Here is a 26,518-nt window from a genome sequence, read left to right on the forward strand (position 1 = left end):
GCAGCATGGAGGAAATTGTGTTCAAAAGCCATTTTAGTGTACGGGAAAGAGCTCAGCCTCACCAAGGCCAGTATCGTATACCTCAGTTGTAAATTGTGAAAAAGTTCAGAAATAGGCACAGCATGATGTACTTGAAGAGGAGGCCCAGGTGAGAAAATTGCAAGAGGTGAAGAAATGATGGATGTGGGTAAACCCATAAGCATGTTACCCAGCAAAAGACTTGGTGTGGGTCAAGCCAAGAGCGGATGGGGGGAGAGGGATTGGGTTATTGAGGATTGGCAATAGGGTAAAAAAAAAAAAAATAGCAAATAAAGAATAGCAAATAAAATCCTAGACCTTCAAACTATGTGTTAATAGAGGGCTCAGTGCTCCCCACATATTCGGGCTGCGGGCTTCCAGGTATTGACCGCTGACTGCTTTCCTTGGCTGGGCCAAGATGATGTTACCGGGGTGCATGCGCAGGAATTCAGTCAGCTTGCCATTGCCAAATTTGTACAATGAACTGTGCATGAGCAGCTCACTGTGCAGGGCCGGACAGGCAGGTAAGTAACTTTAATGCAGAAGACACACAATATATGTAGCATATTTCTTCTGCATTAAAAATCCTGCCTGTTCACCCTTTTATTTGCCATAAAGTTTCACTTTAATTAGAAAAATGCATCCATCATATCTAAGTAAGTGCATCTGTATAAGAGAAATGTTTATACATCTCAATCCTTTCATTAGGAAAAAGGCAATTAGAGGCAGCTTTGGAATATAAAATGGACATGAAAATGTTAACCTGAGGAGAAGTGCATGTGTGGCTCTGTAGGTGTCAACGTCTAACTTTTACTAATTTCTTTTTTCTTTTTAGGGAGATGCTGGGGGACCTCTAGCATGCAGGGAACCATCTGGACGATGGTTTCTAGCTGGAATAACCAGCTGGGGCTATGGGTGTGCAAGGCCCTATTTTCCAGGAGTTTACACCAGGATAACATCTGTCCGCAACTGGATTGGACAGACTTTACGTTTATAAGGGATTCAACTCAGGGAGTGGCAAAGTCAGAAGGCCAAATGGATCATTATAAAATGCTTGCAGGGAAGAGCTAAACTGCTGACCTTAGAGCATGGAATGACCACAAAAGGACATTTTACTGCCCAGTTGACTTGTATGCTTTTGAAGTGGACCATTTAGACTATTTTGTATAAATAAAAGGTGACCGATTGTTATGACCACCTTATGAAGAACTTGTGTAAGACATGATTGCATGCACCCGATCACTGGGACACAAATTAACAGCACAATGTTAACTGGTTACAAGTTCATTCTAATATAGGAATACAATAAAAATGATCAGAGTGCTACATCTGATATGACTAGAGGATTTATAGACAGCAGTGGTTTAAATAAATTAAAGAGGATCTATCTTCATATAAGCTCTCCTCTGTTTTTATGTGCACCTCACGTTCTTACAGAAGTCCTGAAATACTTACCTAGAATGCAGAAATTGAAATCACTAAGATACCAGAGTGCACAGCCATATAAACAAATGCCATGACATGAAATGTGGTTGATTTCTACTTCAGCATTGGCTAGTCGATTGGTTGCTGCTGGATCCTGGAGCAGCAGAAGTTTCCAAAGAATTTCAGGCCTTGTGCAAGCCTTTCTTACTTTGAAAGAAAGGATGGGCTTATATGATAGGTCCACTTTAAGTCACAACAGGGCATATCACACCAATAAGCAGCTCAAAATAGATTGAAGCGCTGCTGAACTTCCATTATCTTTTGATACCCCCCAAAAATGGAAACATTGTAAAGAAATTATGTAGCATGTGCTAGAGTGAAATGTAATAGTTTTTATTCATTAATAATGATTTGTACATTCTGCTCATTCACACTACAGGCAGCAATGTTGAGAAAAGACCTAATATTTTGGAAATTACTTTAAATAAACGATAGTGACAGCACTAAAGTATTAAGCACTCAAAGCCTTAATTTCTCAAGTAATTAACTGGCAGCCACAATAATGAATCACAATCATTTTTATTTTGTCATCCTTGTGTCCATCATGAAAAATGTAAAAATGAAGACAAAAGAGAATGGGGAAGACAAAAGCAAGATGACATCAGCAATCACCTTCTGATAATCTGTAACAGGGTTGTAATGAATATGTATGGGATTTTGTATGAAAACCAAAATTACCTACTGATTAAACACTACTTTTTTCACATCTGTCTCATCTGTTAAAAAAAATAACAGCTGTACCATTAAAAACCAGTTTGGTAGAGAAGAGCCAAAACAGATACAATACATTTAGAAAATGTGGCCAAGTTTAAAACAAAACATGTATTACTGACTTGACAAGTGCTGCTTTTACGGATGCTGTTCATTTGTATTTTTTATAGATGCCCATAATTGTAAAAGGTAATATTTTACACAACATATATACGATTCCAAATATATCCAACAGGATAAAGATGGTACATAGGAGGCAAACAATTGTGGGAAGCCCCTATGAACCAGACATGAATAGACAGCATAGAAACAAAAATATCAGTCTTATTACACTCCTGCACAGAAGGCTGCCAATGAGAAATTCATCAGAACTGCTACATTAAGGATACATGTAACAGCAGGTTAAGCATCAGTTCATCAATGGCATAGTCATTAGGTTTATAATTTAAAATTGAACCCATTAACTGCCAGTAGCTGCTCCCTGCATAATGGGAATGGTAAACTCATGGCTGTTTAGTTCCCGATGTCAGCAATAGAGGTCAGTTAGTGTAGGGTTCTGTTGGATGAAGATGTCCCGGCTCATGTCACATCTTAGCACGCTCTCGCTGTAGCCTGGAGTTGTAAGCTCTGGATACGGTATTCCAGGCATCCATGTATCTGTCCATGCACATTGCAATGCACTTCTGTGGTACAAAACAAAAGCCATTACTTTATGACAGCTGGATTCCCAAAACAAACCCGAAAATCCAGAAAAAGGCATATGCACTACTCTTCTTTTATAAGTGTTTTCATACGACGTTCAAGAACTATGGTTTTACAGTGTAATCCCATCCAATTTAAAACTGCCCCCCCCCCCCCAAAAAAAAACAAAAAACTGCATACTACAAATAATAAGCAAACATTTTTACGCCATCCATACATATAAACACTATACAGAAAAACAATGTTTTAAAACACGAACATACATTACATAAGAAATGTACAAAATTGTGTTAATTTTTTAAACGGCATTTTACACTTTCAAATGTTTGTTATTTTAACCATTTCAGCTCTTTGGACATACTATGTACGTCCAAAGAGTGAACCTGTAATCACAAACTAATAACTGCAGTAGCAGCCATCAGCTTGTGTAGATTTTGTTAAGCCTGTTTGAAAGTGATGTGACAACTTCATAGCTGTTGATCACTGTCGTGAAGCTGGTGGTGCGGTGCTCCACCCTCCTCCACGCTTCCTGGGATCTCTCGCTCTTATTGGAGCTTTGGAACACGACCACCAGCTAGAGGAGGTAGAGCACTATGAGACCAAGGCAAATCCATGTCTTGATCTCACATGTAAACACTGAACTGTACTGGCCAGGGAAGGGTGAATCTGAAACTGGAAGTGACATCACTTCCAGTTTCAGATGCACCCGTTCTTGGCCAGAACAGCCAGGTGACAGATCTACCCAAGCCAATCTGCACATGGTTAGTTGGTGTGAAGGGCAGGAGAGACATTGGAGTCTATTAGAGCCTTGATGTCTCCATAAAGAGTACCTCTCACTTGCCCAATGCTATCACATGAGGGTTTATTAACCCCTTGTGATGGCAATCAAGTAAAAAAAAAAAAAAAAATTAAAAATACCAGAAGTAAAAAAATAAATAAATAAAATTCTAATAAAATATATTTTTAAAAAAATTACCATAGCCCCCATTGCCCAGCACACCTGCACAAACAGAAGCCCAGGGTGTGCACACATATGTAAACTGCGATCGCACCACATGTGTGAAATATCACTGCGAACTTCAGAGTGAGAACAATAAATCTAGCACAAGAGCTCCTAGTTAACTCTAATGAGCTTTAAAGGCTTTTGAAGCATCACCCATGGTAATTTTTGGGCACAGTAGTTTTTAGCTATATTAAGACATGGATGTTTGGTATCTATTTACTCGATGTAGCCTTATATTTTAGATTTTAACCAAAAATGTTTTTTTTTGCACCAAAATTCAATTTTATTATATTTGTTTCCTAAAAATTTGCATTTAATAAACAGTTGTGCAGATGTGACATAACTGAAAATTTTTATCACCTTTTTTATTCTACAGGGCCTCTGCTTTCAGAAAATATAAAATGCTCTGGGGGGGTTTAAGTAATTTTATTGCCAAAAATTAAGATTTTTACATGCATGCGGAAAATAAAAAGAGAAACTGCTCTGGAGATGAACTGATTAAATAGGTATTAGCGTAGTTGTCCCTTGTTTGCCTTACCTTGTACTGATGAGCTTACATGTTGCTGCAGTTTGAAGCGTCATGGCTGGTTGATCCCCCTATATTCATGCATGTCCCTATTCACATGAAGGACAGGCAACCTTTTGCAGGTCACACAGCATCCAGTGCATGTCTATGCATTTCTCTTTTGCATCACAAATGCGTGAGTGCTAATGTGATGAAACAAAAAACATCTCTTCCAGCATGGTAAGCTCTGTTAATTGATCTCATTGGTAAAGCAATAGACTGAGACCCAGGGATTCTGAAATATGCATTTTCTTCACCGGAAAATTCAGCTCTTAAGCTGGCCATGGATAGATCATTTTGTTTTGATGATTTATTTATTTTAATACAGGTACTTATATGGCGCTGTCAATTTACACAGTGCTTTACACCTATTGTACATTCACATCAGTCCCCGCCCTCAAAGGACTTACAACCTAAGATTCCCAACTCACATTCATACATACACATACTAGGGCCAATTTAGATAGGATACAATTAACCTACCAGCATGTCTTTGGAGTGTGGGAGCAAAACCACACAGGCACAGGGAGAACATGTAAACTCCAGGCATGTAGTGATGTGGTTGGAATTCAAACCGACAATCCTAATGCTGCTAGGCAGAAGTGCAAGCCACTTACCACTGGGCTGAACCCCCCCCAAAAAAAAAAACAAAAACACAAACTCCCATCCACACATTTGGTGGGTGGAGGTGAATGGGGGAATCCCCCCACTGCACTAGTGTATTCTGGCAGTGGGGGAGGTGTTATGTTGCCTGCCCACTGTCTGGTTTAACCCCTAAAAACCCACACCAGTGTTCTGCAATTGTGTGCATGTGGTTAGTGGTTGAGTTTAACAGGCAGGGGATATTCTTGCCGCACTGCGATACAAAACATTATGGCATTTGTACATCCCCATTGCCTGCTATTGCAGCTTAAGGGGTGCAACTGGGATTTGGGGGGGCTAGCTAAAAAACACATCTCAGCCGCAAGAGTAAACACAGCCCAAGGGTGTAAGCCACATACCTGCTCTGAATTATCCAAAGAGCTTCCTGGCTTTCCAACACATTTTCGAAAACATTTCTCTGTCATTCTCTGTCAAGGCAACAGGACACTCATCAGAAACACCAGGCCATCACACAAACAGTGGCAACAAGTGAAAATAATCATTTGACTTTAAATGTTAAAATTATATAATTAGATTCTACACCATATACTCTTAAAGTGTACCTAAACCCAAGAACAAAAATGTAACAAGGCGCGACTTACCAGTCCTTCGATGTGGTGGTTTCAATTGTAGCATTACCACCTGTTGATCCTGCTATTAATCCAATGATGGAAACTGAAAAAAGCATTATCAGTGTTCCTAGCTATATTCTATGAACTACAAAACAAATGCCCTCTATGTAAGGGAAAAGAGGAGGTGTTTGTAGCCGAAATCAGCCTAGGCTGACAACACTGCTTCTCTACAGATCCAGTTCAGTGAGCAAGTTTTCAATCTAGGACAGAGAATGTTACTGGCAGGATCATCTAAAGAAAGAAATCTAATGCAGCCACCAAGTCTTAGGACCGGTAAGCATCAATATAATAGGTTTGTTTTTCAGTTTAGATATGCCCACAATTTTTCTAGATTTTTTTTTTTTTCCCAATTGTACACTGCATGTGGTGCATGTGCAGTGTGCACTGTCAGTTTCTGCAACAGAGTTCGGCCAAATGCCAGGTTAACATGCACACAGAGGAGTTATATCATCAGCAGCCACTGAATGACTGAAGAAAGAAGGTGGTCCAGAATCTAAATTTGAGGGCACGGCAATGGCAGCGATGAGTAGAGTGGACTCTTCAGTGGTTCTGCAGCTACACAAAGTTCAAGTTTGGCTTTAACCACTTTACCTCAAGGCCACTTCCGCAACTTTGTTTACATTTTAAAAAGCAGTAATTTTCTGCTAGAAAATGTCTTAGAACCTCCAAACATTAAAGATTTTTTAAAATCAGAAGCCCTTGAGAATAAATTAGTGGTTTTTGCTTTTTGTTGCACGATATTTGCACAGCAGTTTTTCAAACACAATTTTTAGGAACTTAATTGCAAAAAAATCCTCCATACATAATCACATTTTTTGGTAAAATATAAAAGATGTTACGCCGAGTAAACAGATACCAAACATGTCATGCTATAAAACTGTGCAACAGACATGTGGCAGGTATTTTTATAGAGGGACCTGGGATCTATGAGACCCCCAAATCCCTCCTCTGCACTTAAAAGCATTAAAAACACCAATATCTGTGATTTTGAATGCTTTCAGATTTTTAAAGATGGTGCTGAAAGTTTCTGAGTAAACCGGAAGTGATGTCAGGTCATCAATTCTGGTTTACAATAAAGGAATGCTGATCAAAGACGATGCCGGTGGGACGGAAGATCCCGAGAGAGTGGCAGGAGGGAACTTCCCCTCTTACTACAATAGAGCAGCTACTAGCCGCTTGGACTGCTTGTACAAGGGAGACAACCGCTGGTTCTAGAATAAACAGCTGGCCTTCCATCTGCGAACTGCTAAATCATTAGATAGCACTGAACACAGAAGAAGCCGATCTGAGGGACACTGTGTGATTGGTCATTGCTGTGATCACATGCTCTTGTTTACATGGTTGATCCCCCTTCCTCTTACCAGACAGGAAGGAGAGAGATCGTAGTAATTTGTGAATGATCGAAGAACGAATAGATTAGCAGCTGCAGATCCAGTTTCCCTACACTTTTTTTTAAGCCTTTTCCCCACCCCTCCTACATATATGATCTCCACCCTGTCACTGATTGTGACCTGTATATTAACCCCTCATCACCCTCATCTTACACATCAACCCCTTGATCTCCATCCTCCCACTGTATAAAATCCATGCATTAACCCCTTCACCTCCTCCTATCCCTGTGTACATAAATGTATCCAGCGCACCGCTACCAAGCGTTGTGTTTAACCCCCTCAGTACCAGCTACAAATTGTGATAAAACATGAGATCACTTTGGGGTATTCACTTCCCAAAAAAGGGAAATTTAGGGCTATGAGTACTGTCCTGTTATTTTTGTCTCACCAGGGGGCTGGCTGCCTAAAAATAGAAGGGACAGCCAGCTCCTGATGACATCAGGAAAGAAGATGGTGGTGTATGATCCAGCAGGACAACAATGGATTGGCTGGGCAGGTAAGCATTTGAATAGATGAACCAGCATAAAAGATAAGAGGGGTGGGGGGGCATGGGACAGGACGAACTAAGGTTCCTCTTTTAAACCACTTCCTGAACAGGCCATAGACAAAACACATGCTCAGTGGGAGGTGGAATACCAGGGTTACAGCTGCAGCAATATGCCATAACCCCAGTTTTGTTTTGTTTTTTTCAACCGGCAATTCTCTAACCGATAAAAGTGGTCTGAGCGGCGGATTTGCAGCTGGATCACTTTTAGAAGCAGTGGGTTGGTTCTTGGGCTTACCTAAATGATCGATAGCCCGTGAACCGATCCAGCAGTTGCAGCTGCTTGTCAGCAGAGATGAGTGGAGTTAAATGGCCTCTGCTCATCCCTATGGCCTAGGAGTGATGAGATGATGTTACTTCTGGTTCCAGCCTAATGTAAACAAGCCCTTTTTTTAAATTTTTTTTATTTTATGAAGCACTAGATGAAGGTTTTTTTTTTTTTTTTATTTAATCTAATGCTGTAGAGCAAGGGTCTCCAAACTGTGGCCCCTGGGCTGGATGTAGCCCTTTGCTTGCCTTTATCCGGCCCTTGGAGCATTATTCCTTCCACTGGCACCAAAGGTGGAGCAGTATTCCTCCCACTGGCACCTAAGATAGGGAACTAATTCTCCCAATGAAACCAGTGATGGGACACTATTCCTCTCACTGACACCAGTGATGTAATTTGTTTTCCACCTAGTGACCACCGAGCCTATGGCACGGTTTACTTCCACCAATGACAGGGCATTTCATAGTCCCACTGGCCACAGTCAGACCTGCCTACAGTGTTTTGAAAGTTTGGAGACCCTTGCTGTAGAGGAAAGATGTAGGGTCTTACTGATCCCAGATCTCTCTATAAAGAGGACCTGTCACTGCTTATTTCTGTCACAGGGGATGTTCACATTCCTTGTAATGGGAATAAAAGTGATAATCATTATTTAAAAAGGGACATTGTAAAAAAAAAAAAAAAAAAAAAAAAAAGTAGTAAAATAAAATTTATTAAAGCCCCCCTCATGCACAGCGATGAACGCATACATAGGTCATCATATAAGTATAGTGCAGCGCTGCGATTTGAGTGAATATAAAAATAAATGAATATGTAAAGTTCATGAAATCTTCAGAAATATACAGATTCTGAAAAGGACTTGAAATGAAAGTCTTCCTTAAATTAAATAGGTGACTGGAACTGTGTAAAACAATGCGCACACACCAATCGCGCATTAAATATGCGCATGTATTTGAACCCAGGCAAAACACAGGTAATCAGCAAAACACACAATACATCTCTCACAGGTAGATCATGGGCCTTGGGTGTAGTGATATACAGCAGGACTCAGAAAGCACACCTCTTCTGGATGCAAAATATACTGGAAACCTGGTATCACTACAAGGCCGATGATCTACCTGTGAGAGATGTATCGTGTGTTTTGCCGATTACCTGGATTGATGATCATATACATGCCCATATTTAATGCGCGGTCGGTGAGTGCGCATTTTTTCTACACAGTTCCAGTCACCTATTTAAGGAAGACTTTCATTTCAAGTCCTTTTCAGAATCTGTATATTTATGAAGATTTTATGAACTTTATATATTTATTTTTATATTCACTCAAATCGCAGCGCTGCACTATACTTATATGATTTGTGTTATAAGGTTTTGGTGATTCCTTTGAGTGTTCTAGCAGCTGAATATGAGCGCTCGCTATATTCCTTTTTATACATAGGTCATGTCCACTTATGTAAACTGTGTTCAGATCACACATGTGCAGTAACGCCGTGAACGTCAGTGCAAGAGCAATAATTCTAGCACTAGATCTCCTCTAACTCTAAACTGGTAACCTGTCAAAATGTTTAAAGCATCCCCCCATGGAGATTTTTAGGTGCTGTAGTTTGGCGCCATTCCACGAGTGTGTGCAATTTTGAAGCATGATATGTTGAGTATTTACTCGGCATAATATCTTTCATATTGTACAAAAAAATGTGGTTATATATACAGCGTTTTGTTATGCAATTCATTAAAGTATAATTTCTTTTTTTAATTGTGTTTGAAAAATTGCTGTGCAAATACTGTGTGACATTAAAAAATAGCAACAACCACTATTTTATTCTCTATGTCCTCTGCTAAAAATATATATATATGATTTTTAGGGGTTCCAAGTAATTTTCTAGGGGGAAAAAAAAAAAAAGATTTTGGTACATATCAGAGAAGTGTCAGAATTGTCCTGGTAAGCAAGTGGTTAATCAGTAACATATTCGAGTTAGAAACAATTGAGTACTGTCCGTGATACTTTTTTTTTTTTTTTTTTTATTTGCTCTAACATACAATTTTCAGGACAAGCTTTTGGGGTAGTTCCCCTTCTTGAGCCTGCGTTCACATATATGAGGTGCAGTATATCGCAAATGATTTGCACAGGAACCGCATCGCATTCCTGTTTATATGACATGTGGTTTGTGTGCGGTGCAATTGGAGCCATAAATTTTGTATGGCTCTGATTGCACCGCACCAAAAAGGTGCGGGACCCTTTTTTTGGTCCATACTAACATCGGAACACACAGGTATTCACACCTATGTGCACCGATTCTGATGCAGTGCACAATTCGCACAGAAAACGCTACGAATTCCGCACCGCATCAGTGTGAATCCAGGCTCAAGCAGTACTGCAGATCGCACGGGTATTCACACCCATGTGATCCGATTCTGCACATCGCACCACGCTTTGCGGACCGATTTTGGGGTGTTAACATACACACCTGCATCGGTTTGCATATATGGGGTGCGATTCTGATGTGGTGTGGAATTCGCACAGAAAATGCTGCGAATTCCACACCGCATCAGTGTGAATCCAGGCTCAAGCAGTACTGCAGATCGCACGGGTATTCACACCCATGTGATCCGATTCTGCACATCGCACCATGCTTTGCGGACCGATTTTGGGGTGTTAACATACACACCTGCATCGGTTTGCATATATGGGGTGCGATTCTGATGTGGTGTGGAATTCGCACAGAAAATGCTGCGAATTCCACACCGCATCAGTGTGAATCCAGGCTCAAGCAGTACTGCAGATCACACGGGTATTCACACCCATGTGATCCGATTCTCCACATCGCAACGCGTTTTGTGGACCGATTTCAGAGTGTTAACATACACACCTGCATCGGTTCGCATATATGGGGTGCAATTCTGATACGGTGCAGAATTCGCACAGAAAACACTGCGAATTCCGCACCGCATCAGTGTGAATCCAGGCTGAAGGTCCAAGCAGTACTGCTTGGATCTTGAAAAAAGGGGACATACCCTGAAAATTGTATGTTAGAGCAAATAAAAAAAAGTATCATGGACAGTAGTCCATGGTTTCTGTCACAAGTGCAATCACATCAGGAAGCATTAGGGTTAGAAACCCATATCCAGTGACTGAGGCCAGCACACCTTCTCCATGCAGCCCTGCACTGTGTATAACAAGGTCAGCAGTGATCAGGAGGGTCACATGACCCTGTGCCAAGCCGGGTCATCATCATCCTCTCACACACACCAAGCGATGTCTGACCTGCAGCAGCTCCTGAGCATTGGCCACCGCGATCTGCACCTTGACCTGCTCCATGATGGCTCCGGTGTCCACCTTCCCGGAGCCCGAGGACGGCGGTCCGGACGGGGAAAAGTCAGAACTGAAGCCGTCCATTTCTGCTCTGACCGGCCCCGGCTCAAAGTCACACACGTGTGGAGTACTTCCGCCTCCCTGCAGGAAGCGGAAGTCTTCCCGCAAAGCACCACGGTAGTTGAAGTCTTCTCAAGTTCATTGGGCTTTGTACGAATTCAGTCAGAAAATGAATGTGTAAAGCTGATATGACTGGTGTTGTGTGTCGGCGGTGACTGAATTATGGCTCCGCCATTATATAGCATGACTTTATACAATGGTCATGGTCAGGGAGCCGAAGAGATCCCACAGTGCCCCCGCCTGGCCAAAGCTGAAATTACATTTACCTCCAGCAATATTCTGGCGGGCTCTGTAACGTTTACACAATTGTCTATTCCTAAAGCCCTGTTCACACTTACTGCACTGACCTGCGTTTTACCCAAGGTTGCCACCTTTTCTTCAAGCCAAACCTGAACATTGGAGGCGCACAGCATTTTTTTGTGTGTCTGTAGTATACACTATACCAGGGTTTCTCAACCTCTTTCCAGACAAGGCACCCATTAACCACTTCAATACCGGGCACTTGTATCCCCTTCCTGCCCAGGCCAATTTCCAGCTTTCAGCGCTGTCACACTTTGAATGACAATTGCGCAGTCATGCAACACTGTACCCATATGAAATTTTTAGAATTTTTTTCACACAAATAGAGCTTTCTTTTGGTGGTATTTAATCACCACAGGGAGTTTTATTTTTTGTACTATAAACAAGAAAAGTGCAAACAATTTGAAAAAAAATGTTTTTCTTTGTCTCTATTATAAAATTTTGCAAATAGGTAATTTTTCTCCATCACTGATGTGCGTTGATGAGTCAGCACTGATAGGCTGCACTGATGGCACTGATAGGAAGCACTGATGATGCTGCACTAATATACAGCAATGATGGGAACTGATAGGCAGCACTGATGGCCGACACTGATAGGAAGCACTGAGGGGCACTGATAGGAAGCACTGATGTGCGTTGATGAGGCAGCACTGATGGGCACTGATAGGAAGCACTGATGGCACTGATAGGAAGCACTGATAGGAAGCACTGATGTCACTGATAGGAAGTACTGATGGGCACTGATAGGAAGCACTGATGGCACTGATAGGAAGTACTGATGGGCACTGATAGGAAGCACTGATGGCACTGATAGGAAGTTTTGATGGGCACCGGTAGGAAGCACTGATGGCACCGATAGGAAGCATTGATGGCACCGATAGGAAGCATTGATGGGCACTGATAGGAAGCACTGATGGCACTGATAGGAAGCACTGATGGGCACTGATAGGAAGCACTGATGGGCACTGATAGGAAGCATTGATGGGCACTGATAGGAAGCACTGATGGCACTGATAGGAAGCATTGAAGGGCACTGATAGGAAGCACTGATGGGCACAGATAGGAAGCACTGATGGCATTGATAGGAAGCATTGATGGGCACTGATAGGCAGCACTGATGGCACTGATAGGAAGCACTGATGGCACTGATAGGAAGCACTGATGGGCACTGATAGGAAGCACTGATGGCACTAATAGGAAACACTGATGGGCACTGATAGGAAGCACTGATGGGCACTGATAGGAAGCACTGATGGCACTGATAGGATGCACTGATGGCACTGATAGGAAGCATTGATGGGCACTGATAGGAAGCACCGATGGCACCGATAGGAAGCACTGATGGGCACTGATAGGAAGCACTGATGGTACTGATAAGAAGCATTGATGGGCACTGATAGGAAGCACTGATGGCACTGATAGGAAGCACTGATGGGCACTGATAGGAAGCACTGATGGCACTGATAGGAAGCATTGATGGGCACTGAAAGGAAGCACTGATGGCACTGATAGGAAGCACTGATAGGAAGCACTGATGTCACTGATGATGCTGCACTAATATGCAACAATGTTGGGCACTGATAGGCAGCACTGATGGCTGACACTGATAGGAAGCACTGATGGGCACTGATGAGGTAACAATGATGATGCTGCACTAATATGCAGCACTGATGGCCAACACTGATGAGTGGCACTGACAGAGTTCACTATATAGACCACTTATGTACTTTTACATGTTGATCATATCCCACCTTAATCTCAGTTCCACTAATCTATCCTCATAGCTGATCTCCTCCATGCCTCTTATCAGTTTGGTTGCCCTTCTCTGTACTTTCTCCAGTTCCCCAATGTTCTTTTTGTGAATTGGTGACCAAAACTGAACTGCATATTCCAGATGAGGTGTTACTAATGATTTGTACAGGGGTAATATGATATCTCTCTCTGGAGTCTATATCTCTCATAAAAAAGAAAATGCAGCTTGGCATTGCATGCCATTATTAAACTTGTGATCTACCAGAACCCCCAGATCCTTCTCCACCATTGATTCCCCCAGTTGTACCCCCCTAGTATGTATGATGCATGCATATTCTTAGCCCCCAAGTGCATAACCTTACATTTATCAACATTAAACCTCCTTTGCCACATAGTTGCCCAATTAAACAGTGCATTGAGGTCAGCTTGTAAATTGAAGACATCCTGTAAGGACGTTATTCCACTGCACAGCTTGGTGTCATCTGCAAAGAAATGATATTTTTTAATCCCAGACCCTATATTATTTATAAATATATTAAAAAGTAAGGGTCCCAACACTGAACCCTGGGTTACACCACTGACAACCCTAGACCATTCAGAGTATGAATCATTAACCACTACTCTCTGAATACGATCTTTTAACCAGTTTTCAATCCATTTAAAAACTGATTTTCCAAGCCTGTATACTCCACTGTACACATTAGCTGTGTGTGGGGAACTGTGTCAAATGCTTTTGCAAAATCCAAGTATATTATATCCAAAGCCACTCCTCTCTCCAAGGTTTTGCTCACCTCCTCATAAAAAAAAATTAGATTGTTTTGACAACTTTTGTCTTTCATGAATCTATGCTGTCTGTTACTCATAATATTTTTATTCCCAGCAAGAACTCATCTTTCTACTTCCATAACCTACCACCAAAGAACAACCCGCAGTAAATTCTCCTGCTCCTGACAATTGCAGCGATACCACATACGTATATGAATATTAGTTGCATGTACCCATAGTACAGCCCAGAAACAATAGTGCACATTTTGTTTTTTTTAAATCCTACCTAAAACACACTGACACTGACACTAACTGACACTGATACTAATTTAAAAAATGTTTTTTTGGTGTTTTTTTAAATCCTGCCCAAAATATGCTGACGCTGACCTTTGTGACCTTGGACCTTAACACTAACCCTGGCACTGACATAGATCAAACTTTGATACAGGCATTGTTTAATAATTTTTTTCTTTTCTTTACTATTTTTTTTAACACATAGTTGTGTTTTTTTCTCTCTGCAAGGAGAGAGAGAAAGAGAGAGATATAATGTATCTCCTCCATCAGAGAGAAAAAACACAGGGGCAGGCTTCACAGTGACTGATAGCCAATCAGAGGCTATCACAGCGATCAGGCGATCCGGATCCAGGAGTTCCAAGTCTGGATTGGTAGTATGGGACTGGAGGCTCTGGGTGAGACCCCGATCTCTGTGCTGGGAGCGCACTGTGCGGTGCACTCCCAGCACAAAGACAGATACACATACACTATATTGCCAAATGTATTGGGACACCCCTCCAAATCATTGGATTCAGGTGTTCCAATCACCTCCATGGCCACAGAAGTCGTTAACTGGAGAGTCAATAGCTAAAGACCTCCAAACTTCGTGTGGCCTTCAGATTAGCATAGAGAGCTTCATGGAATGGGTTTCCATGGCCGAGCAGCTGCATCCAAGCCTTAGATCACCAAGTGCAATGCAAAGCGTCAGATGTAGTGGTGTAAAGCACGTCGCCACTGGACTTTAGAACAATGGAGACGTGTTCTCTGGAGTGACGAATCATGCTTCTCTGTCTGTCCAGGGCATCCTAGTGGCGGTGGAGCTGTGCCAGCTTGGGCATTGCTCTCCTCTTTTTGGGATGTGATGTCTCCTGGTAGCGGCCTTGGTGCAGATCAGCCCCTCTACAGCCCGGCCAGGGGATACCACTGGATCCTGGGAGATAGCCAGGCTGGAGTGAGGTAGCCACGAATTGCACAGAGGAACTTGGTGTAGGAACATTCCAGTCTGAATAATGTGTCTGGGTTTCCAGTGGACAGAAACCTGGGTACATGATTCAAAACCCAGACTGTCTGGGTGAATACCAGCTAGATGGAAACCCTAAACACAGGTCACCGTAAGGATACATAGAAAACAATTGTTTTTTATGTGTCCTGTTCACTCCACAACACTGGTGTCATGCGCAGTGCGTAAAATGCTACTAATGCATTGTAGCGCAACATATGTAAACGTACCTCAACACAAGACTGTTGGGGGGAAAAAACACTGTTTATTGTTTTGTCTTTTTTGTAGAGAGTGTGTAGTGGAAAGCTGGCTAGTGAAGTGTCTCTGTTGCAGGGTTTATAGAAATAGAGAAGTGATATCCTCTGACATGATGGGGGAGGGATGTTGGAGATAATTGCTGGATTATTCTATATGACTGACCAATTTGAACCTTCTGCTGTGTGTGTTGGACTTGATTGGGATCTCTAGAAATTGGAGTATTCCTTTTTTGGAGATTGGACCGACAGGGCTGGACTGTTTACTCATGAAATTCCTTGTGTGAGGATTAAGTGTCCTTCAGCCATTTTATAATTCTTCTGTTGCCCCCTCTGGAAATGATGATTCACATTAATCTTGTTCCAGCAAACTGTACATACAGGTGAAACTTGAAAAATTTGAATATCGTGCAAAAGTTCATTTATTTCAGTAATGCAACTTAAAAGGTGAAACTAATATATGAGATAGACTCATTACATGCAAAGCAAGATAGTTCAAGCCGTGATTTGTCATAATTGTGATTATTATGGCTTATAGCTCATGAAAACCCCAAATTCACAATCTCAGAAAATTAGAATATTGTGAAAAGGTGCAATATTCTAGGCTCAAAGTGTCCCACTCTAATCAGCTAATTAATCCATAACACCTGCAAAGGGTTCCTGAGCCTTTAAATGGTCTCTCAGTCTGGTTCAGTAGGAATCACAATCATGGGGAAAGACTGCTGACCTGACAGTTGTGCAGAAAACCATCATTGACACCTTCCATAAGGAGGGAAAGCCTCAAAAGGTAATTGCAAATGAAGTTGGATGTTCCCAAAGTGCTGTATCAAAGCACATTAATAGAAAGTTATGTGGAAGGGACAAGTGTGGAAGAAAAAGGTGCACAAGCAGCAGGGATGACCGCAGCCTGGAGAGGATTGTCAGGAAAAGGCCATTCAAAAGTGTTGGGGACTTTCACAAGGAATGGACTGAGGCTGGAGTCAGTGCATCAAGAGCCACCACACACAGACGGATCCTGGACATGGGCTTCAAATGTCGCATTCCATCTCATTTGGAAACCAAGGACCCAGAGTATGGAGGAAGAATGGAGAGGCACACACTGCAAGATGCTTGAAGTCCAGTGTGAAGTTTCCACAGTCTGTGTTGATTTGGGGGGAGCCATGTCATCTGCTGGTGTTGGTCCACTGTGCTTCATTAAGTCCAGGGTCAACGCAGCCATCTACCAGGAGATTTTGGAGCACTTCATGCTTCCTGCCACAGGTGAGCTCTATGGGGATGCTGACTTCATTTTCCAGCAGGACTTGGCACCTGCCCACACTGCCAAAAGCACCAAAACCTGGTTCAGTGACCGTGGGATTACTGTGCTTGATTGGCCAGCAAACTCGCCTGACCTGAACCCCATAGAGAATCTATGGGGCATTGCCAAGAGAAAGATGAGAGACATGAGACCGAACAATGCAGAAGAGCTGAAGGTCCCTATTGAAGCATCCTGGTCTTCCATAACACCTCAGCAGTGCCACAGGCTGATAGCTTCCATGCCACGCCGCAGTGAGGCAGTAATTGCTGCAAAAGGGGCCCAAACCAAGTACTGAGTACATATGCATGCTTATACTTTTCAGAGGTCCGATATTGTTCTATGTACAATCCTTGTTTTATTGATTGCATGTAATATTCTAATTTTCTGAGATTGTGGATTTGGGGTTTTCATGAGCTGTAAGCCATAATCATCACAATTATGACAAATCACGGCTTGAACTATCTTGCTTTGCATGTAATGACTCTATCTGTCAGGGATCCTACAGCGGTAGCCTCTAGCACTCCACAGACCGGATTCCCCCAAGGCGCGGAATCTAAGTCCCTACCTGCTTGTTCACCAGGGCCCCTGATGGTGGGGATGGACTTGGAGCAGGCCGAGACCAGGTCGCGGCCCCTGAGTTCACCCAGCTGTGGTAGAAGCACCGTTGGAGGTGTATAGCAGGTGAGAGTCTGATGTGAGGAGGTCACAAGAGCAGCGTCAGGCAGGCTGGGTCGGTAACAGTGGTGGCAGCGTGGTACAAAATCAGCAGGCAGAGGAATAAACAGGTCACAAGCCGGGTTCGTTAACAGGAGATCAGAACGTGCAGGGTTAAGCAGGAGAATGGTCAGACAAGCCAGGGATCAGAGCAGGAGAAGACAGCAGTATCAGGAACAGGCTGGGTCGGCAACAAGGTATTCAGGAACACTGGATCAAACAGGAACACAGGTAACAGGTAAGACCATACGGCACTTGAGCATTGCAAGAGCTGGGTTTAAATAGGCCGCCCAACTCCTGACAGGCGCTCCTGGGTCCTAGTGCCTGCCCGGCGCCGTCATCGGTGACAGGCGCGCCTGGGTCCTAGTGCCTGCCTGCCTGTATGTCTTGTCAGGATTCTACGCATGTGCAGATTCGATCGCCGAGGCGATCTTCCCATTCCCTGACATTGCCCCCCCCTTACGGGCAGCCTCCGGATGCCCACCCGATTCCTCCTTTGTGGCTGGCTATGACGGAATTCTCGTACTAATCTGGGGGCATGGACATTCTGGGCTGGTTCCCACGAGTTCTCCTCCGGCCCAAAGCCTTTCCACTTGATCAGGTATTGTACCTGACCACCCCTCTTCCTACAATCCAAAATTGCCTCCACCTCGAATTCCTCCTCCCCGTTGATATCTATAGCTTCTGGAGGTCTAGACCTGCGGTCTAAAAAGGGGTCTGGAACTGCAGGTTTTAATAATGATACGTGGAAGACTGGATGTATTTTGAGGGACTCGGGGAGAGTCAGTTTAAATGCCACTTCATTAACCTTGCGTTCTACTGGGAAAGGCCCCACAAATTTGGGTGCCAATTTTCTGGATGGGCATGTCAGTTTTAGGTTGGCTGTTGACAACCAAACCCGATCCCCAGGGTGTATGACCAATTCTCCCTTCCTCCTCCTGTCACAGAACCTCTTACTGTCTTCTTGGGCCTTAGCCATTGTTTCCTGTAATACCTTGTTATTGGTAGTAAAGAACTCTAAGGTGTCCTGGGCTGCCGGGACTGAGTTCTCAGGAACCAGGTCTGGCAGGAAGGTAGGATGGAACCCATAATTGGCAAAGAATGGGGATTGGTTGGTGGCGGAATGATTCGCATTATTATATGCAAATTCTGCCATTGGTAGAAGTGTCAGCCAGTCATTCTGCAGGAATGATGTGTAGCATCTCAGATATTGCTCGAGAGTCTGATTGGTTCGTTCTGTCTGCCCGTTTGTCTGGGGGTGATATGCTGACGAAAAAGATAACTTAATCTCCAGCCCCTCACATAGCGCTTTCCAGAATTTGGACGTAAATTGCACCCCCCGGTCTGAGACAATCTCTCTTGGCACTCCGTGAAGCCTCACAATCTCTCTAATGAACACTTGGGCTGTTTCGGAGGCAGATGGTGTCTTGGCTAGTGGAAGGAAATGGGCCATTTTAGAAAGGCGATCCACTACCACAAAGATCACGGTGTGATCTTGCGAGGGTGGCAATTCTACAATAAAATCTAAGGAGATCATACTCCAGGGACGGTCAGGTATTGGTAAAGGTCTCAATAGGCCCCAGGCCTTGTCTCTGGTAGGTTTATTCCGGTTGCAGATGGGGCAAGATCTCACGTACGCTTCACAATCCTTGGCCATGTTTGGCCACCAAAATGTGCGTCGTGCCAGATCTATAGTCTTATGTATCCCAAAGTGCCCCGCTAGGGGATGGTCATGGCAGTAACCTAACACCAGGGACTGGACCTCCTTGGGTACCATGATTTGTTCCCCCTTCCAGAAGAGTCCCTCCTTATTCAGTAGGGAGACTCCAGGCAGGTCAGAGACCCGGGTGGAAGCAGCCTGCAATTTAGACAACAGCTCAGATTGAAGCAGTAGGAAGCTACCTGCTGGCAGGATGGTGTCTGGCTGGGGGTTCTCTCCAGGGTCCTCAAACATCCGGGAAAGAGCATCTGGCTTAGTGTTTTTTGACCCAGGACGATACGTTATGTGGAGGTTAAACCTTGCAAAAAACAATGCCCATCTGGCCTGGCGTGGACGGAGGCGTTTAGCGGTTTTCAAGTACTCGAGGTTTTTGTGGTCGGTATAGACCAGAATGGGATGTGGGGCCCCCTCTAGCAGATATCGCCATTCCTCCAGAGCGGTCTTAATGGCCAGTAATTCCCGATCCCCAATATCATAATTCCTTTCCGAAGGGGAGAGCTTCCTAGAAAAGAAAGCCACTGGGTGCATCAGCTCCTTGGCCCCTACCCTCTGTGATAACACTGCTCCTACAGCCACTTCCGATGCATCTACCTCTAGTATGTAGGGCAATGATGCATCAGGATGGTTCAGAATGGGAGCCGTTGTGAATAGCTTTTTCAATGCCTCAAAAGCTGCCTGTGCTGCTGGGGTCCATTGGTAACGTACTCCCACTTTGGTGAGCTGAGTAATGGGTGCTCCCAGGCCTGAAAAGTTCTTTATAAATTTTCTATAAAAATTGGCAAACCCAATAAACCTCTGGACACCCTTCTTATCCGTGGGGGCAGGCCATTCCAGGATGGCCGAGATCTTTTGAGGGTCCATAGCGATCCCCATGGTGGAGATAATTAGACCAAGAAATGAGATGCTTTTCTGTTCAAAACAGCATTTCTCAGCTTTAGCGTAGAGTCCATGCTGACGGAGACGTTCTAGCACACTCCTAACATGTCCCCGATGTGCTTCCAAAGACGAGGAGAATATCAAGATATCGTCCAAGTAGACGATTACAAAAACGTCAAGGAAGTCCCTGAAAATGTCGTTGACAAAGTGCTGGAAGGTGGCTGGTGCATTACATAACCCGAAAGGCATGACTAGACACTCAAAATGCCCGAACCGAGTGCGAAACGCCGTTTTCCACTCATCCCCCTCACGTATCCTTACCAAGTTATAGGCACCCCTGAGATCCAGTTTAGAAAAAATGGATGCTGATTTTAACCTCTGAAACAACTCTGGAACCAAAGGAAGGGGGTAGCGGTTTTTGACCGTAATCTTGTTGAGGTCCCTGTAGTCAACACAAGGTCTCAGGGATCCGTCCTTTTTCTCGACAAAGAAAATCCCTGCCCCGGCCGGTGATGTGGAAGGGCGGATAAATCCCTTACGGAGGCTCTCATCAATGTATTCTTTTAGTGCCCCTAGTTCTCGCTCAGATAGTGGAAAAATGCGGCCAAAAGGGATTTCTGAACCTGGGAGCAGGTCAATGGGGCAATCATATGCTCGATGTGGGGGAAGAACCTCTGCCCCCCGTGGACTAAATACATCCAAGAATTGGTGGTAGGCCGCAGGCACAATTTGGGCTAACTCGGCATCAGGGCTTACAGCCAGTAGGGCCTGTGTATTTAATGATAACTTAGATAAACAATGTTCCTGACAGTATTGTGAGGGAAACTGGACTGACCCGGTCTTCCAGTCAATCTGGGGGTCGTGAGCTCGTAGCCAGGGGAGCCCCAGAATAACTGGAAATAGAGGGGACACGATGGCGTCCAAATGGAGGAACTCCTGGTGATGTCCCGCCACTGTGGTGTGTATGGGAGGAGTCTCCCGATCTACCGTCCCCGATTTTATTTGAGACCCATCTGCCAAGAAAATATTCAACCCATGTTCTTTGGTGAGTAACGGTATCTGATGCTGGGTAGCAAAACTGAGATCAACAAAGCAGCTACATGCCCCGGAGTCAATAATAGCCGTCACCTGTATGCTTCCTCCTGGGAGCTGAAAAGACACAGGTACAGCCAAGTGAGTGGGGTTGCCTGTGCACACAGTAGATATATTAGAGAAAATAGAGGACTTACAGTATTTCTCCGGACAGGAGCGCACCATATGACCCGCTGCTCCGCAGTACAGACACAGGTTGTTTGCCCGACGCCTTTGTCGTTCCTCAGTAGAAAGGGAAGGCCGCATCAAGCCGAGTTGCATAGGTTCGGCTCCCTCTGACAGCTCTGGGCCCCGATTGCCGACACTGACCCTTGGCATGACTGGTACTCTTGGCAGCATCCATGAGGTTCTTTGCCCCTGGCTGGACCTCTCCTGTCTCCTTTCCCGCAGTCTGCGATCGATTTGGATCGCACGATCTATTAGACCTTCCAAGGAGTCTGGAACCCCTATTCTTGCCAACTCGTCCTTCAGTGGTTCCGACAGTCCCAACCGGAACTGGTGGCGCAAGGCTGCGTCGTTCCATTGTGTATCTCCACTCCAGCGCCTAAACTCCGCAGCATAATCCTCTGCAGCCCAGCGTCCCTGTTGTAGAGAATAGAGGGCTGCCTCAGCCGAGGCAGCTCGATGCGGGTCATCGTACAGCTGTGCCATTGCCTTAAAGAAGGTGGCCACAGTGTTCAAATGTGGGTGGTGGGCCTCCATCAGGCGATGGGCCCATCCCTGAGGTTCGCCCTGCAACAGGGATATAACAAATCCCACCTTCACCGATTCTGAAGAGAAGGTCCGGGGTTGCAGGTCAAAGTATAGCTGGCAGGAGTTTTGGAAGGCCCTGAACTTCCCTCGATCCCCACTGAACCGCTCAGGGGTCGGTACTCTTGGTTCTGGCGGAGGAATTGTAAATGCTGCTCCAGTGGAAGGCCCTGCTGAACCCGTGGCGGGAGGTGTTCCCACTGAGCCCAATGTTGTGGGTGTTGGTGTGGCCAGGCTCTGAACCTGTCCCTCCAGGTGCTTGTATCCCTCTTCCAGGGTCTTCACCGCTCGTGTGAGTGCTGCCAGATGTTGGCACATCTCTTCCCAGGGTGAAGGTCCTCCTCCAGACTCTGTCATGGCCGTATGGTTCTGTCAGGGATCCTACAGCGGTAGCCTCTAGCACTCCACAGACCGGATTCCCCCAAGGCGCGGAATCTAAGTCCCTACCTGCTTGTTCACCAGGGCCCCTGATGGTGGGGATGGACTTGGAGCAGGCCGAGACCAGGTCGCGGCCCCTGAGTTCACCCAGCTGTGGTAGAAGCACCGTTGGAGGTGTATAGCAGGTGAGAGTCTGATGTGAGGAGGTCACAAGAGCAGCGTCAGGCAGGCTGGGTCGGTAACAGTGGTGGCAGCGTGGTACAAAATCAGCAGGCAGAGGAATAAACAGGTCACAAGCCGGGTTCGTTAACAGGAGATCAGAACGTGCAGGGTTAAGCAGGAGAATGGTCAGACAAGCCAGGGATCAGAGCAGGAGAAGACAGCAGTATCAGGAACAGGCTGGGTCGGCAACAAGGTATTCAGGAACACTGGATCAAACAGGAACACAGGTAACAGGTAAGACCATACGGCACTTGAGCATTGCAAGAGCTGGGTTTAAATAGGCCGCCCAACTCCTGACAGGCGCTCCTGGGTCCTAGTGCCTGCCCGGCGCCGTCATCGGTGACAGGCGCGCCTGGGTCCTAGTGCCTGCCTGCCTGTATGTCTTGTCAGGATTCTACACATGTGCAGATTCGATCGCCGAGGCGATCTTCCCATTCCCTGACACTATCTCATGTATTAGTTTCACCTTTTAAGTTGCATTACTGAAATAAATGAACTTTTGCACAATATTCTAATTTTTCGAGTTTCACCTGTACATGTGGTTCCATTATACTGACTTCATTTACATGTGTTCCGGAAGATGTTCAATGTGGATTGTTCAATGGATAGGAATGGTGAACCCTATGTGGAACCACTGGACATGTTTTTCTGTATACTTTTAATGTTTGTATAATAAACATTATGTTTTTAATCTTTTTCTGATGCCAATAACTATACGCTCTTTAAAGTTCTTAACTACTATTTTCCTGGTATCTCAACATTTAATAATGCCCCTGCTGTAAGTGATCTATGTACAGTGCATCTAGAAAGTATTCACAGCACTTAACTTTTGCGACATTTTGTTATGTTACAGCCTTATTCCAAAATGGATTCAATTAATTTTTTTCCTCAACATTCTACAAACCATATCCCATAATGACAATGTGAAAGAAGTTCGTTTTGAAATCTTTGCAATTTATTAAAAATGAAAAAAACATGTACACAAGTATTCATAGCCTTTGCCATGACACTCAAAATTGAGCGCTGGTGCATCCTGTTCCCAGTGGTGTATTTAGATTTTGTGCTGCCCTAGGCAACACAAAAATTGTGCACCCCCCCCCAATGAGAGAGCGAGAGAGTAAATAAGCATGTATATATGATTCTCTCTCTCTTCCCTCACTCTCCCTTCCCTCTTTCTTTCTCCCTCTCAGTCTTCCCTCCCCCTCTCTTCCTTCTCTCTCGTTCTCTTACTTCTCTCTCCCCCCTTTCTTCCCTCTCCCCTCTCGTCCTTACCTCTCTATCTTCCCATTCTCTTTCAATTCCTCCCCCCCCCCTCTCTCTCTCTTCCCTTTCTCTCTCTCACCCCTCCCTCAATCTTCCCTCTCTCTCTCCCCTCTCCTTTCTCTCTTCCCTCTATCGCCTTTATCTCTCTCCCCTCCCTCTATCTCTCCCCCCCCACACTCTCTCTCCCCTCTCTCTCCCCCCCCCCCCTCTTTCTTTCTCAGATGTATGGGGCTGCACACACACACCTCCTCCAAGGGCTGCTGATCACCAGGTAGCAGGAAGGGGGGAGTGTGTGCAGGCCCATACGATCTGTCAGTGATCAGTGTCAGTGTAATGTACTGGATGGATGACAAGAGGGAGATCCCGCAGAAGACAACACAGCTCACCTCCTCCGGGCAATGTCCTTTCCGACACTTCTCCTCTCCCTGCTCCAGGCTGTTCCCTGGTTTTGGCTCGTCAGCTGCTGGAGGGAGAGGTACACGATCGTCGCTCTGCAACTGCCCTCCCCCACATCGATCCTCCTGCTGTCCAGCCCTTAACCTCCGCAACATCTCTAAGGTACACCCCTTCCTAACCAATTACACCACAAAGTTAACTCATTCCCTGGCCATCTCCTGCCTTGACTACTGCAACTCCCTCTTCACTGGCTTACCTTTGGATTTCACACCACTTTCTGAAAATTAATCTATCCAAAAGTGAGCTCATAATATTTCTTCCCCTACATGCCCCTTCCACTGACTTCTCTGTCAAAATCAATTATCTCAACCATCAACCCGTGGCTTGCATGAGGTCATAATTGTAAAAATAAGACTAGCCATAACTTAGGTAAGACACTTACAGAGCAACATAAACATAATGATGCAGAAAGGGCAACAGATGGTGAAAGCAGTACATAGACACAGTGAAACTAAAATTCAGTGTTCAGTGCTGGGTGGATGTAGGCAGCAACATACAGTTGTTTTCAAAATAATAGCAGTCAGACATCACGAACCTGATCAATCATTGTTTTTGGTAGAAATATTTTACATGGCAAATAATTTACTAGCTGGTGTAGTAGAGTAATAGAAATCCAACAGACCCAACAGTCATGTTATGCATGCTGATTCTGTGTAATTGAATCACTAATTGAAAGGGGCATGTTCAAAATAATAGCAGTGTGGAGTTCTTTTAGTGAGGTCATTCATTCTTTGAAAAACAGGTGGCAATCATTGCCCTTATTTAAGGAAGGAAGGCAGCAAATGTTGTACATGCTGGTTACAGTGCATTTCTCTCTGAAATTCTGAGGAAAATGGGTCGTTCCAGACATTGTTCAGAAGAACAGCGTACCTTGATTAAAAAGTTGATTGGAGAGGGGAAAACACATAAAGAAGTGCAGAAAATGATAGGCTGCTCAGCTAAAATGATCGCAAATGCTTTAAAATGGCAACCAAAACCTGAAAGACGTGGAAGAAAGCAAAAAACTACCATTCGAATGGATAGAATAGCCAAAATGGCAAGGACTCAGCCAACAATCAGCTCCAGGAAGATCAAAGAAGTTCTAAAGTTACCTGTGAGTACTGTTACAATTAGAAGACGCCTATGTGAAGCCAAGCTATCTGCAAGAAGCCCCTGCAAAGTCCCACTATTGAAAAAAAGACATGTGCTGAAGAGGTTAAAATTTGTCAAAGAGCCCACTGACTGGCCTAAAAGAGAAATGGCGCAACATTTTGTGGACTGATGAAAGTAAGATTGTTCTTTTTGGGTCTAGTGGCCGGAGACAGTTTGTCAGACGACCCCCAAACACTGAATTCAAACCACAGTACACTGTGAAGACAGTGAAGCATGGTTGCGCAAGCATCATGATATGGGGATGTTTCTCATACTACGGTGTTGGGCCTATTTATCGCATACCAGGGATCATGGATCAGTTTGAATACATCAGAATACTTGAAGAGGTCATGCTGCCTTATGCTGAAGAGGAAATGCCCTTGAAATGGGTGTTCTAACAAGACAACGACCCCAAACACACCAGTAAACGTGCAACATCTTGGTTCCAGACCAACAAGATTGACATTATGGAGTGGCCAGCCCAATCCCCGGATCTTAATCCAATAGAAAACTTGTGGGGCGACATCAAAAATGCAGTTTCTGAGGCAAAACCAAGAAATAGAGAACTGTGGAATGTAGTCCAATCATCCTGGCTGGAATACCTGTTCACAGGTGCCAGAAGTTGGTTGACTCCATGCAACACAGATGTACAGCAGTTCTCAGAAACAGTGCGCATACAACTAAATATTCATTAAGTGATTCAAAGGAAAGCAAAATCTTCAAACATTTTTCAGTTTATATAGTGAATGTTTGAGTTTGTAAAGAAGAATACAAGCACTGCTATTTTTTTGAACAGTCTAATATTCACTTTTCTTCAATTTTTTTTAGAGGAACGACACAAATTTGATATATTTTTCTTCATGTTTTGATTTGGAATAGAATGTGTA

General features: G+C 44.3%; 2 protein-coding genes across 2 annotated transcripts in view; one reads left to right on the plus strand and one right to left on the minus strand.

The window, feature by feature from the left end:
- The window catches only part of TMPRSS9 (transmembrane serine protease 9), a 102,530-nt gene extending 100,323 nt beyond the window's left edge, over positions 1–2,207 (plus strand). The window contains exon 19 of the mRNA XM_089675681.1: positions 854–2,207. Coding sequence (XP_089531807.1) covers positions 854–1,015 — 162 coding nt within the window. The 3' untranslated portion in view covers positions 1,016–2,207. The remainder of the gene's footprint in view (positions 1–853) is intronic.
- On the minus strand, positions 1,816–11,411 carry TIMM13 (translocase of inner mitochondrial membrane 13). The gene is made up of 3 exons (XM_089675679.1): positions 11,221–11,411; positions 5,486–5,554; positions 1,816–2,897 (listed from the first exon to the last, which is right to left on the minus strand). The coding sequence occupies exons 1-3, from the start codon at positions 11,350–11,352 to the stop codon at positions 2,799–2,801; spliced, it is 300 nt and encodes a 99-aa protein (XP_089531805.1). The 5' UTR covers positions 11,353–11,411; the 3' UTR covers positions 1,816–2,798.
- Positions 11,412–26,518: the final 15,107 nt, after the last annotated feature.

This window comes from Staurois parvus, unplaced genomic scaffold (genome assembly GCF_062004578.1).
Source record: "Staurois parvus isolate SC_StPar_1 unplaced genomic scaffold, SC_StPar_1.0 ptg000013l, whole genome shotgun sequence".
Classification (NCBI taxonomy): domain Eukaryota; kingdom Metazoa; phylum Chordata; class Amphibia; order Anura; family Ranidae; genus Staurois; species Staurois parvus.

Excerpts from the sequence above, each read along its gene's own strand:
- TIMM13 (XM_089675679.1), bottom strand. The coding sequence starts at position 11,352 with ATGGACGGCTTCAGTTCTGACTTTTCCCCGTCCGGACCGCCGTCCTCG. Across the intron at positions 5,555-11,220 it reads ATGCTCAGGAGCTGCTGCAG|AGAATGACAGAGAAATGTTT; the intron begins GTCAGACATCGC and ends TTGCCTTGACAG. Across the intron at positions 2,898-5,485 it reads CTTTGGATAATTCAGAGCAG|AAGTGCATTGCAATGTGCAT; the intron begins GTATGTGGCTTA and ends TTTGTACCACAG.